At 52.5% G+C, this 13,766-nt stretch overlaps 1 protein-coding gene across 1 annotated transcript in view; it reads left to right on the plus strand.

Moving 5' to 3' along the window:
- The first annotated feature begins 375 nt into the window (after nucleotides 1–375).
- The window catches only part of Ephrin (ephrin), a 61,647-nt gene continuing 48,256 nt past the window's right edge, over nucleotides 376–13,766 (plus strand). The window contains exon 1 of the mRNA XM_078191843.1: nucleotides 376–1,993. Coding sequence (XP_078047969.1) covers nucleotides 1,875–1,993 — 119 coding nt within the window. The 5' untranslated portion in view covers nucleotides 376–1,874. The remainder of the gene's footprint in view (nucleotides 1,994–13,766) is intronic.

Consider the following 13,766-nt stretch of genomic DNA (forward strand, 5'->3'; position numbering starts at 1 on the left):
CGAAAATCCTCCGCGCCCGACGGCCAGGACGGCGGAACGGCAGAAAACGCGTAGCGGAGCGGAGCGGCGGAGCAGAGCGCGCTGGGGAGATCCTCGACTCGGAAACTCGCGTCTCGCGAGCAGGCGGCGTAATACCGCATAGTCGCCGAGCGGAGCGAGACACGTCGGCCGCCGCGCGGAGGAGAGACCGAGGGTTCCCGTGGCGTAGGTTCGTGCGTTTCCGGCGGCGCTCGGCGATCCCCGACACCCCCGTCCGTGGCTCGAGTCTGCCGACGCGAGACGAACGGCCGCGACACTCCGCTCGGCCGACAGACGCGTCCGCGACACCGACTAGAACGGAGGTGCTGTTCTCTCTGCGTTTGAACGGGGCTCGTCTCGAACGAACCTCTCGTGCGAACAGTCCGTGTGCACTCCACTCGTACCGGAGCGAGCCGCGCCGATCCAACACGCACGGGTTTACCCATCGCGGCCCGCGGGATACACCGCGACCAGCCAAAAGGATCAAGGATTTTCGTTCCGGAACCAAAAAAAAAGGGAAAGTCTTCGTTTACCTTTTTTTTTATTCTTTTTTCTGTTTTGCTGTGGATCAGTGAACGAAGCGACGAACCCGTGCGACTCGGTGCCCGAGAGTCGGAGTCGCGAGTGTGCGTGAGAAAGTATAATAATACCGGGGGTGTGCTCCAGGCGAGAAGGATACCGCCTCGTTTCAGCTGCGTTTCGTTTCTTGTGCTCCTCTGTGAGATCCACCAGTGCGAGATCTTTTTGACTCCGGAGTTTCTTGCTCCGTTCTCCTCGCCAGGAGAGGAGACTCTGTCGTTCGGTGCTAGCAGTGATCAGTTTCTTCTGTTCCACACGGTTTAATTCTTCGTTTCCCTTCGTTTTCTCTTCATTTTTTTTTTCTTCGGGGAAAGGAATTTCCCCCCACCGACGACGAAAACAGTTGTTGCTCCGAATGTGGTTCATCGTTTGTTCGTTCTCTCTGCAGTGGTGAGCCCGGAGCTACGCGAGCAACGCCGGGATGCACGGCAGGTTGGCCGTACGGTGGTTGGAGTGATCCCGTCGGATACTGTTCGCCGCACAGGCTCGATCCCGGAGTGCCGTCGAACTGTTACGGATACCGTCTCGCGACCGGGGTGCACAGTTGTTCTTTTTTTTTTTCCTCTCGTTTTCTGTAGCTAGCATCGACGCGGACCGTGTGCGTTTGTTGGTTCCGTGTTAGTGTTTCGGCTGGCGTCAAGTCAAACGTTGGACCAATGAGAGGGCTTGCTGCAAGGTGCGCTGCTCCAGGTGAGAGAAACACGGGGTGGACCCATGGAACAACGCGTACCTCGGCGGACACCGTTGGAAGCAGCCGAGCATCGGAGAAACTCGATCGGTTCTAATCGGCGGTCGATCGCGACCGATTCGATCGAACAGCCCCGTCGCGAGCACCGAGTTCAGGATCGTCTCTGACTCGGCTACGTTTCTCGAAGATCATACCGAGAAGACGATTGTACAAGAGAGAAGAGAGAGAGGGCTAGAGAGAGAGATTGGCTCTCGGGTGTGTGCGCGCCGCTTTCCGCTGGGAATGTCTCGAGGATAACCGGCCGGGAAAAACAGGATACCGGAGAGTGTTCGCGAGCTGGCAGAATCGGAAAAACGCGACGGAGAACCGTTAGCCGTTCGGGAAAGTGAAGCGTGGATGTGGTGTTCGTGCAACGGTGGTGGAACGTGGTTGTGGACGGCAGCAACGAAGGTGCAGGTGTTCTCGTTGCTGTTCCCGTCGCCGTCGTCGTCGTCGTTATTGTTGTTGTTCCCATCGCCGACGTTGTTGGTTGTTGTTGCGTCCCGGTGAAAACGTGGTGACGGTGCTGCACGTTGTCCACGTTGTTACGATGGTTTCCTCGTCCTTTGTGACTTTGGTGTTCCTCGTCTGCCTGCAAACGGTTCTGCTGTCCACTGTGAGCAATTGCGCGAAGACGATCAGCATGTACTGGAACACCACCAACTCCATGTAAGTGCTCTCTCTCCGCCGAAACGCAGGACTCTGCGTTTTTATCACCGCGTGCGTGGATAAAGGGGGATAAAGGAAAATGGCCACGTGGTCCGCCGCGGACAGTTTTCCGCGATGCTCCGCGGCACCACGGTATTTCCGCGTCGGACGCTGAACACGTTCGGCCGACGTAGCCGCTGGCACGCGTGCCAAAGCGTTTTCAAAGTCGTCGTCCTCGTCGTCGTCGTCGTCGACGCCGGGGAATCGATTTCTCTCGGCGTCGTCGCTTTTGAGTAACGACCCCTCGCGCCGGTCTCTCAACCCCCGCGCGCTTCCGGCGGGGCTTTTATCGCGTCGGGGCCGTGTGTAAGCGTGGGTATATCGCGTATGCCAAAATTACAGGGTGCATCGCGCGCGACGTCTTGCTCGCTTTAATACGCTTCGCGAATGGCCCCCTCAACGAGAGGCCATTCCGTCCGCCGCGTCGCGTCGCGTCGCGTCCCGTCCAAATCGTCGCGACGATAAAAGGAACGGAACGACCGATTTCCAGCGCAGCCAGAGAATCGTACCTGACGAGATCCAGTTTCCGCGAATTGTTCCCATACAGTGCCGCTGGAAAAGTTTACGATTTTTCATCGCGCGCGCGAACCAGTGCCACTCTCGCAAATTGAAGCCGAGGATCCGCATCGCCGCGCGTGTGTGTCGCATTCTGAATCGGCGTCGCGATATCCGACGCGGCGCCGACGTTTCGGCGCGGCGAAAAACGAAAACGCCGCGCAGATATAATTGATGGCGGAACGGCTAAACGGTGACGGGCGTGAAAAGAAAAGGGTGTCGCGACAGTGTGAACGAGCGTTTCCTACGCGAAATATTCCACCTGTTCCGGCGGTCGCGTCGTCGCCGTTTTCGCACGAGACGTGTAAATCTGGCCGGGTAACGAGCCTCGTTGTTCTATCTGCGGAAAAAAATCTATATAAAGCGTCCTCCGACCGCTCTCGCTTCCGGCCGTTAGGAGCGGAGTCGCGCCAGGGCTCGGCAAACCGAAGCGGGCTGACGCGATTCAACGCGCCGCCAATTAAATCCGCATTATGCGGTTAAGCTAATTTGTCACGGCATTTTTCTGCTCTTCCGAGCTGGATCGGTTCGCGCGCGCGCGTCTCGCCGACAAAAACGGTCCCAGCGCCGAAACGGTGGCAGAGTAACAACACACGAGCCACCGAAAAATCGGCGTCCCACGTGCGACCGGACGCGCGTTGTTAAACGTCCTCCTCGTCCTTCCGGAAATACGAAAACTCTCGCTTCAACGTTCGCGAAGTTCAATTACCGCGCGCGGACACTCATAACCGTTTCCCCTGCCGCGCGTCTAGGCTCTCTATTCTTTCTTTTTTTTCTCGCTTCCACGGTGTCCTTATACGCGCGGCTTGTTAGCCGAGCAAATTTCTTTCGCGCGGCAATTTGCGTAGACTCCGCGATATATTTCTCGAGGCGAGGCGAGAAAGCCGGGCCCGTAAAAGTCGACGGGCGCGAGCGCGCGCGCGCGCTCGACGCGTCAACATTGTAATCGACCGGACTCCTGTTCCTTCTATTTTTTTCCCTTCCCTTCTCTTTATCTTCTTTTTCATGGTTTCGGCCGCGAAAAACCTGCTCGCCGCGTAATTTCCCCTCGATCGCCAGGAATTTCTTGCCGATCGTTTCGTCGATCGGGGAGAGCGTACCGGCTAATTCGATCCGCGGAGGCACGCTCGTAAAACGAAAATTTTTGCCCGGATCGAGAACAGGCTCTGGAATCTCGCGAAAGAAGGAACACTGGAGAGAGAGAGAGGCGGTGAGAAAAGGAGGAATCGCCGCGCACGAATCCCGGAAAAATTACGACGCGGCGGAATAAAGGCGGGCTCGATCGTATTACCGTGGCGGCAACGTCGCGAAGAATCTCATTAAATTACGATATCGAGCGAGATGAAATTTTTCATAAGTTTTTATCGCGGGACGCGCGCTCCGTGTCCGTGGTCCTCTGCGCCGAGGTCCCGAAAGCGTCGCACGTATTATATTCGGTGCTTCTTCGCCGGGCAACGAAAACCGTGCACGCCGCGCGCGCGCGGCTGTGTGCACGGAACGACGGCAACAGAGAGAAATCCGGGCACCCTATTCTCCTCTCGTATAAGGCCCCGGACCGACGTCCGGCTGACTTTGACGATCGGTTTGAAGTCGCGCATGCATTACTTGCAGTCGGGACGAGAGGTGGCCGGCCACGGCAGTTCGTGTGTGTGTGTGTGCGAGCGAGCGCGCGCGCGTTCGTGTGTGCGAGCCGCGTACGTGTGAGAATCCATTTCGCGAAGGAGAAGGACGTTGTCAGACTGTCTTCTTCGCGGGACGTACGGAGGGCAGTAAAAAACACGTCCCGTGCAGGAGAAAAAATCGAAAAGGAAGTAACGCGTACAGCGAGCGCAAAAAGAAGAGACGGGGACCGAGGGAGAAAGGGGGGGTACGACGATCGGGAGGCCTCCGCCGGGCCGAGGCCGGCTGTAAATCTCGGCCGCATATTGGAAAATCGAAATTCCCTTTGCGAAAAGGCGATGAAAAAAAGAACGCGAGAAGCTGCGCGCCGGACATATACGGTCTACGAGACAAAACGCGCGAGAGAGCTGTTTCTCTTTTTCTCTCTCTCTGAGAGAGAGAGAGGTCTGCCGGGTGAAGCACGAAAACCAGTGGCCCCCTTGATTATCATAAATCTGTTTCCCCGTGGAAGGCGTATTCCGGCTCCTCGGGTTCAAGTACGGTGTGTCCGACGTTTACTGCCTCGTTGAATTTTCGACGGTGGTGTGGGACGGCTTTGTAGTTACGACGGCGAAACGTATTAAAAAGGATCGGTTCGTTCCACCGGCACCGGCTCGCGTGCGGAACATTCGGCCGATGCTCGTGGAAAGTGTCGTAAACGTCGCGAACGTCTCTCGTTGATCCAGACGTCTCGCGGCGCCTCGATTAGTCGAGCGTGTTCGTTAACCGCGGTTTCAACTCGGCCGCTTTTCCGCGCCGGGAAAATCGGGAAACACTCCGTTCGGTTTTCGTCGAGTGTGTACACTACGGCGGAGATGGTACGAGGTTCGCGCGGCAGATGCTGCTGCCGCTGTTGCCGCCGCGCCGCGCGCCGCTGGAGACTTCAATGCCGGACAGGAGATCTCCCGCGGCAGATTATTGAACTCTCCTCTCTCTCTCGCGCGCGCGCGCGGTGCGGTGCGGTGCGGCGCGGCGCGGAGCGGATCGGCGGGCTAGACGATTCTATCGGGTTCAAGAAGCCGTGGAACGGACCGGGCAATAAGTATTTCTAGTTATCCCACCCGATGCTTACGGTTTCGTATTCTACTTGTTTGCACGCACGCGTAACACGCCCTATCGCATTTTTCACCCGGCCGGCTCGTTAATTCTGCCGCCGCGCCGCCGCGGCTCGAACGTGCTGACAAACTATTAAATTGTACCTAATATTTCACGACAACCGCGGCCCGATATTATCGATATTTCAAAGATGATTACGCGCATCCCCGTCGAACGGGATATTTATGGAACACGTTTCCACGTTTAAGCCGCTCCGCTCTCCCGTTGATTTTGACGTTCGTTAAAGCAACCGTCTCTCTACGCCGCGGCGCGGTGTCCGTCTCCGCGCCGCGGTGCCCGGACGATGAAAAGAGAACGCGGACGGGGTTTCGCATTCCGCGCGGTGTGGTTTCGCTCGTCGGACGCGTGAATAATTAACGGCTGACGTCAGGAACGACCGTGTGAAATTAATCGGTCTCTTCACGAAAAAATTAGTATAGCTGCGAGGAAAAAAAATCTGTAGATTCGGTTCTTCTTCTTTTTCTTCTTTTTTTCTCTCTTCGCTTTTTTTTCTTCTCCCGATTTGTTAGCTGGTTTCGTCGACTGGTAGCGTCGGTCTGGCGGCGCGCGCTCCTCGTCGACACGTGTGTCGAGGAACTCGGGGTACCCGGCGACTTTCCTCTCCCCTCCGGTCGACGGTTTGACACCTTCCGAGAAGTTGGAAAACCACCGACGCTCGCGCGCGACAACGTCGTTGGCGGGGTGGGAGGGCTCGGGGGTTCCAATTATTCCGTGCGGCGACGTCACGTACGTACGCGCGGTGCACACGAGTAAACTTAATGAATGGCAAGTTGGCGAAGTACCAAACGGTGACACGTTTCGTCCGGGGATCCTCGATACCGGGGCAGCCACTCGGACCGTTCATCATTTCGCTAGTTTCGCCTGTCACGAAATATTCTCGCTTGTCATTATTCACCTCATACATTATGCATCCGGTAATGTGTGTACACACCAACGGGCCCCGGATTCTTCTACATTGTGTCATGAGCCCCGCGTGCGCGCGCGCGATATGAATCGCTAAATGGCGGCGACGAACCGCGGAAAGGGGGGGGGGTTTAAGGGCTCGTTCTTGCCGCGCTTCCAGCCGGTTCTCGGATAAATTGGATCGCGGCCGTTCAGCCGGGAAAATTAGATCGCGGCCGTTTTAGCTGAGAAAATGTTAATTTCCGGGCGGCAAGGATTTCGCGGACCGTTACACTTTAACGCGACCCCGCTCGCTCGCGCGCGCGCGCGCGGTTGTACCGTTATTAAATTGCCGGTGTATAGTGCACGCGGGCGAGCTCGTTTTTGAAAACCGCCGTCGAGGTTCCTATTATCCTCCTCGGTAGAGCCACCGTTTCTCGTGGCGCTTTATAGCTACCGAGTATTAAGGCAGCCATCGATTTGCAGCGGCCACAAATCAGCGGTTTCACCGAGGAAACTAGTACCCTTCGGTACCGAAGATTGTGAATTCGCCTGCCCGATTCATGGAAATAACCGTCGGCCGCCGACGCCGCGTCGAATCGCGGCGGAGGAAACAAAGAAACGCCACGGTCACGACGCGCCGCGCCGCGAACGAAAAGAACAAGCGTGAACCGTAACTGCGACGTCTAAACAGGAAGAGATATGACATATCCATTGTTCCGTCGCGAGAGCAAACAACTTTTTCGGAGCGGCGGCCTTTCCCCGGAGATACGCCAGTCCTTTAAATCCTCGCGCTAACTATCGGTATCTATCTTTCGGGACGTCTTCCTATCTGCTCTTTAAAGCTCAAACGGGGCCGAATCTTTCGCTGTCTTCTGTATGATCTCCGTTGTCTCAGATGGACGCATTACTTCTCACGAATATTATTTGGATTTAGATAATATTATATTTTTATAATAGATTAGGGAATTTAATATAATAGGCGTTTAATTGTATTAATATGTTAATTTTGAACTGTTAAAATTATTTATGCTACAAGTGACCAATTTACCTTGGTATAATAAATATAGTGAGATTTAATTTAGTAAAATCTCTCGCCATTTTTATTCATCCATGGATTAAAGAATTCGTTGAATCATTTCCCATGAGAATGCCACGATTACTGCGATTACTCGAGGATTAATCACGGATGATCATGCCACGGAAAAATCGCGGAAACCGTTCGAAGGGTCCATAAAACAGGGAGCCGAATGTTTCACTTTTATTAGCGCGACGATCACGATGGGAATCGGTGGGAGCCCGTCGACGGTAGCAATATCTGTCTACCTAGGAGAGGGCAGACGTTCGCGACGCGAAACGGTAGATACCCATTTCACTGAATCATGTTCCCTCCGAAGCGTAAAGAATCAAGTCCCGTAAAGAATACCACCGCCGACTACGTTAATCGCGGCGAACGATAAAGAAGTGTGTACCGAAGGCAAATTGCATAGGAACGAAGTGATATAGTGGCAGGTAGTTTCCGTCACGGGGGGATACCATTATCCGTGGTGTGTAAACGCGCATTTGCGTCGATCAACGCAAATCAACGGTTTTCCGCGCGGCGCTGGCGACGCCGCGTGTTCAAGAAAATTGAAAATTCCAAAGGGAAGCTGCCGTACGGTAAAACCGATCGTTTGAACGGCTCGCGGCCGGGGGAAACTTGTCATTTCAGAGACGGCAGAACATTGTTCGGACACGCTCGAATCGCGGCGGGACCGTTCCGACGTTTCTTGCCGCGCGCGGCTGTAAACGCGATAAACTTCCAGCCTGTTTTGTCTACCCGTTCCAGCGCGATGTTTTTAACACGGTGGGACCTCGATTAACCGAATTGCATTTTTGCCGATTTTTATTATTTAGATTATTTGTTATATAAAATAATAACGAGAAGATCTGGTGAAAACTGCACCTGTCATCTTGTCTTATTATATCAATAATCGATCGAAAATTTAAAACAATTGCACTGTGAATTTTCAATTACAGTGTACTATGTTTTAATAATAACACATTGCAAAAATTCGGCGGTAAACCTAGCGTAAAATAATTTTTAACAACGAGTGATATTTAGAGGCACGATCAGTCACGATCGCCAGGCCGCTCGAAATTCATTGACAACAGTATATAATTTTACAAACTGTACATCGACGGTCGTCGACGACCGTGCGCTCGCCATGCGAACTTCCACGAACAGCAGTCTAATCGAAGAAAAACCCGTTTGTAATCGCGCGCGGAGCCAGGTGGTGTTTTTCCGAGAACGAAGCCGCCCGATTATTTGCGGCGGGGAACGATCGAATATATCGGAATCGTGAGAAATCGTAGCCGGAGAGAGGACGGTTAACGAGCGACAAATTAATTATTCATGATTAAAGGGAAACGGTGGTGTGGTGTGGTGTAGTGGTGCGGTGCAGTGGGGTGTCGCGTCAGCGGTGCGCGTCTGTCCGCGAGAAAAACGAGACGCGAGACACCGGCGTTGACGTTTACGAGTGCGCGGACAGCGCGTAAATATCTCCATGAACTTGCGGGACGCCTTCTTCCTGTTGCCACGTGTTTCGCGTTCCATCGGCTGGTCGGATCAAAGAGGGGCACCTCTGCGGAGACGAGGGAGGAGGTGGAGGAGGAGGAGGAGGAACGGGCGCGAACTTACGCGGAACGGCGAGGAGCCGCGGGCGCGAAAAAGCGCGAAAACGCGGCGCGGCCAGGGAACCGACCCTCCCCCGACTGATTTACCGTCCTACGCTGAGCACCGGCGCGCTGCTTTCGCGTGATTTACTTTCCGCGCGGGGGGAACGTCTGTCGACTTACGCGGCCGCCTCCGCGCGGCTATCATTGCATTTAATTAGGCAATAAAGCCGAGGAGCGGCGGCGGCGGCGACGAGGGAGGGAAGAAAAGATGCCGGCGAATAGCAGCTGGAGTCGAGAAGAATCGGCGACGGACCCGCTCCGTCCGCTTCCTGTTAGCGCGGCGGTAACCAAGGCGCGATTGTCTTAGGTCCAGGATTTTATCGCGACACGGTATAGTCCGCGTCGAGTTTAGGTTCGAAGGACCTCGGCGACCGAGAAATAATCTCGAGCGACGAACGCGATATTTGTTGCGGTCCGTGACCGATAAACCAACTCTGCCGCTGATCCTCGCTCTGCTATATTTACGTTGATACCTAACCTAACAGTTTTTCGTCGATCCTGAGAAATCCGCGTGAATAGAAAGCGAGAGCTAGCTGGAAACGTTATTCCGCGGAGAACCTCGCTGTGCCGAGGTATGCGGGTTCGGTTATGGGGCTCCGCGCGACACTCGACTGACAGCCCGTGATATCGAACGTGATGCGTTCCCATGCGGAACACAAAGAAATATAGGAATTCTCGGATATTATGCGGAGTCATCTCCCCCGCCTTACAATATAACAAGGCCGATCCCTTTTGTCGCATCGAAATTATGATAATCGAGCCGGCGTGTACCGTCAAGGACGACGCCGTCCCAGTTGTCATTTGCGTATAAAAACGGTGCATTATATCAATACAATGCCATAGAAATACACGTGTAACGAGTACTTCGTGCCTCGTTATTTTACGGTCGTAATTCTAGTATTACAGAAACGTTTCTCTCCTGGGCTTAAATATAGTATTACAAATAATCGTGTTCTTGCAAATTTAATTAGTCGCCCGAGAGGATGAACGAAATGCTGCGAACAAACGGTGCGATATATGTTTGGTTGCTCTTTCTCAGAATTGTTAGAATGTCGAGCAGTCGTACACTCATCTCTGATAATTATTTTTCAAGCATCTGATATCTCGTAATGAAAGTTCTGATACTTGTTTTTATAGTAATCGATTTACTAGCCGTGTTCGACATATGATAGCAACGATGCAGTAATCCGTATACGATACTGTTGCACCTGTCGGGAAAATGAATTTTAGTCATTAGTGTTGATATATTATATCTATATTTGTATATCCCTGTTATTATATTAGGTCTACCGGAAAATTTTACATGTTCTTAAAAGGAAAAAGAACGATGAATTTGTTAACGATTAAATATTATAATAATTTTATATAATCGTAATGTATGGCCTATTGCCAGCTTGATGACGATTTATAAATATCATTTTTGTAATATCTATATTTATTTTACTGGTCGCAGCGAGCTTCATAATTTAGCCCCCTTCTCTCTCTCACCCCCATAGGACTCTAATAATCTAAGATCGACTAAGATGGACTCGAACCAATTACACCGCCAAAAGCAAACGCAATTCGACCGAGCTTCCTTCGGGTCCCAGGTGACCCGGCTCCGGCATATACCATGCCCGCGAACTATCCGGCATCTGGCTGTAAAGCAAAGAGAATGGTGGCCCCGTGTCGAGGAGCCGGCCATCTCCTCATCTCCGCATAGCAGGAGTCAAGTCGTTGCGCACGGTACCATTAATTCAAGGCGAGTTACGCCGATAATCCGGCATGGTATCGCGATATATGGACGCAAGCCCGCCGGAATATTCGATTTTCTTGGTCGTCGGCAGGAAACGTAGGAAAAAGGCTGTCTCTCCTCGCTCTCTCTCTCTCTCTCTCTCTCGTGTCGAGGTCTCTCCTCGGTTGGAGGCGGCGCAGCGGCCGGCCGCGCAGGGTTTATCGGTACCGTCGCGGCGCGCAATAAATCCTGTCCGTTATCAGCATTTAATATCTTCGTTAAAAATCCACGAAGAGGCCGAGAAACAAAAGATCATTATTAGCGTAAGCACCGCGTGTACATCATTACTCGGTGTCCCGGGCAACCCGGTGCTCCTCCTCCCGCTTCCTGCTCCGGCAACAATACGGAGCCACTCGAGCCGAGTCACCCGTGGTCCGGGGAGAAAAAAGCGTACGTCGGGGCGTTACGAGCTACGAGGACCGCGTTACGGTTAATTAAGCGCGAACGGAGGCCGCTGCAGGGCCAATGCCAGGATCGCCTAGAAACTGGAAGCCAGACGTGCCGAGAGAACACGTCCAGTCGCGACCTCCCTCCCTCCCTCTCTCTCTCTCTCTCTTTTTCTTTCGCTCTGCGTCCCTTCATCTCTCTCGTCGTCTCTCCGTCTCTCTTTATGTCTGGTCGGCGACCATGTCGTACAAGGCCTGCCGAAATCATCAGAAAAGTGTCCTTCCTGCGACAGCTGTTTCCTGTTACAAAAACTCTACGGGTTCACGGGGCGCGTTCGATGGGGCACCCTCGGCCACGGGGGTAGCCAAAGTTCCCCCCCGGTAGCGTTGCGGTTACGACTTACATGCGATTACGCGCTTTTCCCCGGCGCGCCCCGTCTGTATGTTAGACACTGTAATCCATAAAACGCTACCCAGGCCGCTCGTTGCCGGAATTTATGCTCCGCCTAATTCCGTGAGGCTTGTCCCATTGCCACAGATGGACGGTAAGAACCTAGGGCCTCTCGAACGCGAGGGAGCCTTGGCTACGGGCGAATCGTATCGGTGGCTCCATCTGTGGCCGGCCGCCGGAGGCTGCGATTTTTCAGAGCCTTTAGAGCGCGGCACGACGAGGTTTACGGCTCGCGTTATACCCTTTACGATTGAACGAAATTTTGATTGAAATTTGACCCACTCGTTTATAATTTTGTTAATTTTTGTTTGTTAATTTTTATGCAACGTGTACTCTTTGACGTGATAGTTTTTCTATTGACTTTTGAATGAATTGTGTGAAAGTTTAAGGTGTTAGGAAGTTGGTAGTTAAGTAACTGTGTTTAGGCTCGGGGTCTAAATAGACCCGAGCCCTATTTTAGTGGTAATTAATCGTGAATTATCGCGTTAAGTGCAGATACGAAGCCTGTTAGACTCTATTGTGAATACTATTGATAATTGCTTGTATTATAAGTGGATTGAAAAGTTTTTACTCTGAAATATTTTGCAATAAAAATGTACAATTAGTACGTTACTTAATTTCTACGTGAAAATTCATGTTATATTAATTCTTGTATTTTATGATGAGTTTTATGTCAGTGAGTAGTCGTCGAATAAAACCAGAAAAATTCATGTAAAAATTTTGCACTCCTTATAGCATTGTCGATAAGTTTAACGAAATAATTATTGCGATACCCTTTTCATTAGCAGCTAGTTTATTCCCAATACGTCTATTTCCACAACAATATAGCAATAAAATGCAACGACTCGCTGATCAAATCAACATCAAAATGTACGCTCGATTTCAGCAATTTATCAATTTTCTACAAAAATTCCCCGTACAATGCCAGCAATTTAAAACAAAACTAACCGTGTCTAAAGTTAAAAAAGAAAACGTATGACATTCCGTACGGGAATATTTCGGTTCGCAATCAGCGTCGCGGCTGACTCGGTATCGCGGCGTGCAAAGGGGGTTGACGAACAGCAAGACGATCGAGAAAATTGCATCGGTCAACGCTGGAAAATAAACGGTCCGGTCGTACCCGGGTTCGAAAGTGGCAGCCGACTGCACAGTTTCGCCCGGTTACGATTTTCGCTATGAATATTTCACGTATATCGCGGGGTGTGCAAAAACTCGGCCAGTAAAAAACGGCGGGAGCGCAAAAGGCAAATATATATATATACATATATTTTCCTTTCGTTTTTGGCGCTCGAGATATCCGGGGCGCTGGTCTTTTTCTGCGGGGCGGAATAAATTACCCCAATTTATGGAAATTAATATTTACCCAACACGAGGACGGGCGAACACGTAGGGGGAGACCCGCGCGGATATAAGTCGAGGGGAAGCTAGCTCGTGCATCAGAATTATGGAATAATCGGGCCATTGTGCGGCGACAGATCGCCGTCAGCGTCGACACGGTCCAGATGATATTTCACGTTTACCCACGCATTCCATTTTTCCTAGATCGTCCCTCCCCCCCTCGTTCCTGCGTGTTTCCACCCCTCTGCAACATCGTGGTCGTAACGCGACGCGAATCGACGGGTTCCCATGCGTCCCGCGGTCCCCGTGGGGCAAACACGGACGCCATGAAAATCTCCGGCGGCCCAGCAGGTGGCCGGGGCCGCGGTGCGCGTGTAGGTCAGACCGGAAAAAAGTGTATCGTTCGATTGTGAACAGGCCACACCGGTAATAATCGTTATTACGCCAATTAATTCGCGCCTACGTGTGTACGACCGGGCCGGTGCGTTATCCTTGGCCAGCACGCGATTCCATCCGCGGGAGAGAAACGTCATTAATAGCTAGTCGGATATCGCTGTACACTTAAAATAATTGCGGCCGCGAGGATGTATGCGTTGCAGACAGCTCGGACGCGCCACGGTTGCCCCGTTCGCGGCCACGGGCTCCGCGGCACCGTCTCTCTCTCCCTCTCTCTCTCTCTCTCTCTCTCTCTGCTCTCTGCCTACGCGAGAGAGCATAATCTCGATCTCTCGTGGGAACTCGCGAAGCATCATCGCTTTCGACCCAATTAGCCCGCGATCCGCGCGACGCCTTCGTTTTGTGCTCAATTTCTTCTCGCGTCTCGCGTTCAGGATTCTCAAACACCGGCTGCGATGT

This window comes from Augochlora pura, chromosome 10 (assembly GCF_028453695.1).
Source record: "Augochlora pura isolate Apur16 chromosome 10, APUR_v2.2.1, whole genome shotgun sequence".
Lineage (NCBI taxonomy): Eukaryota > Metazoa > Arthropoda > Insecta > Hymenoptera > Halictidae > Augochlora > Augochlora pura.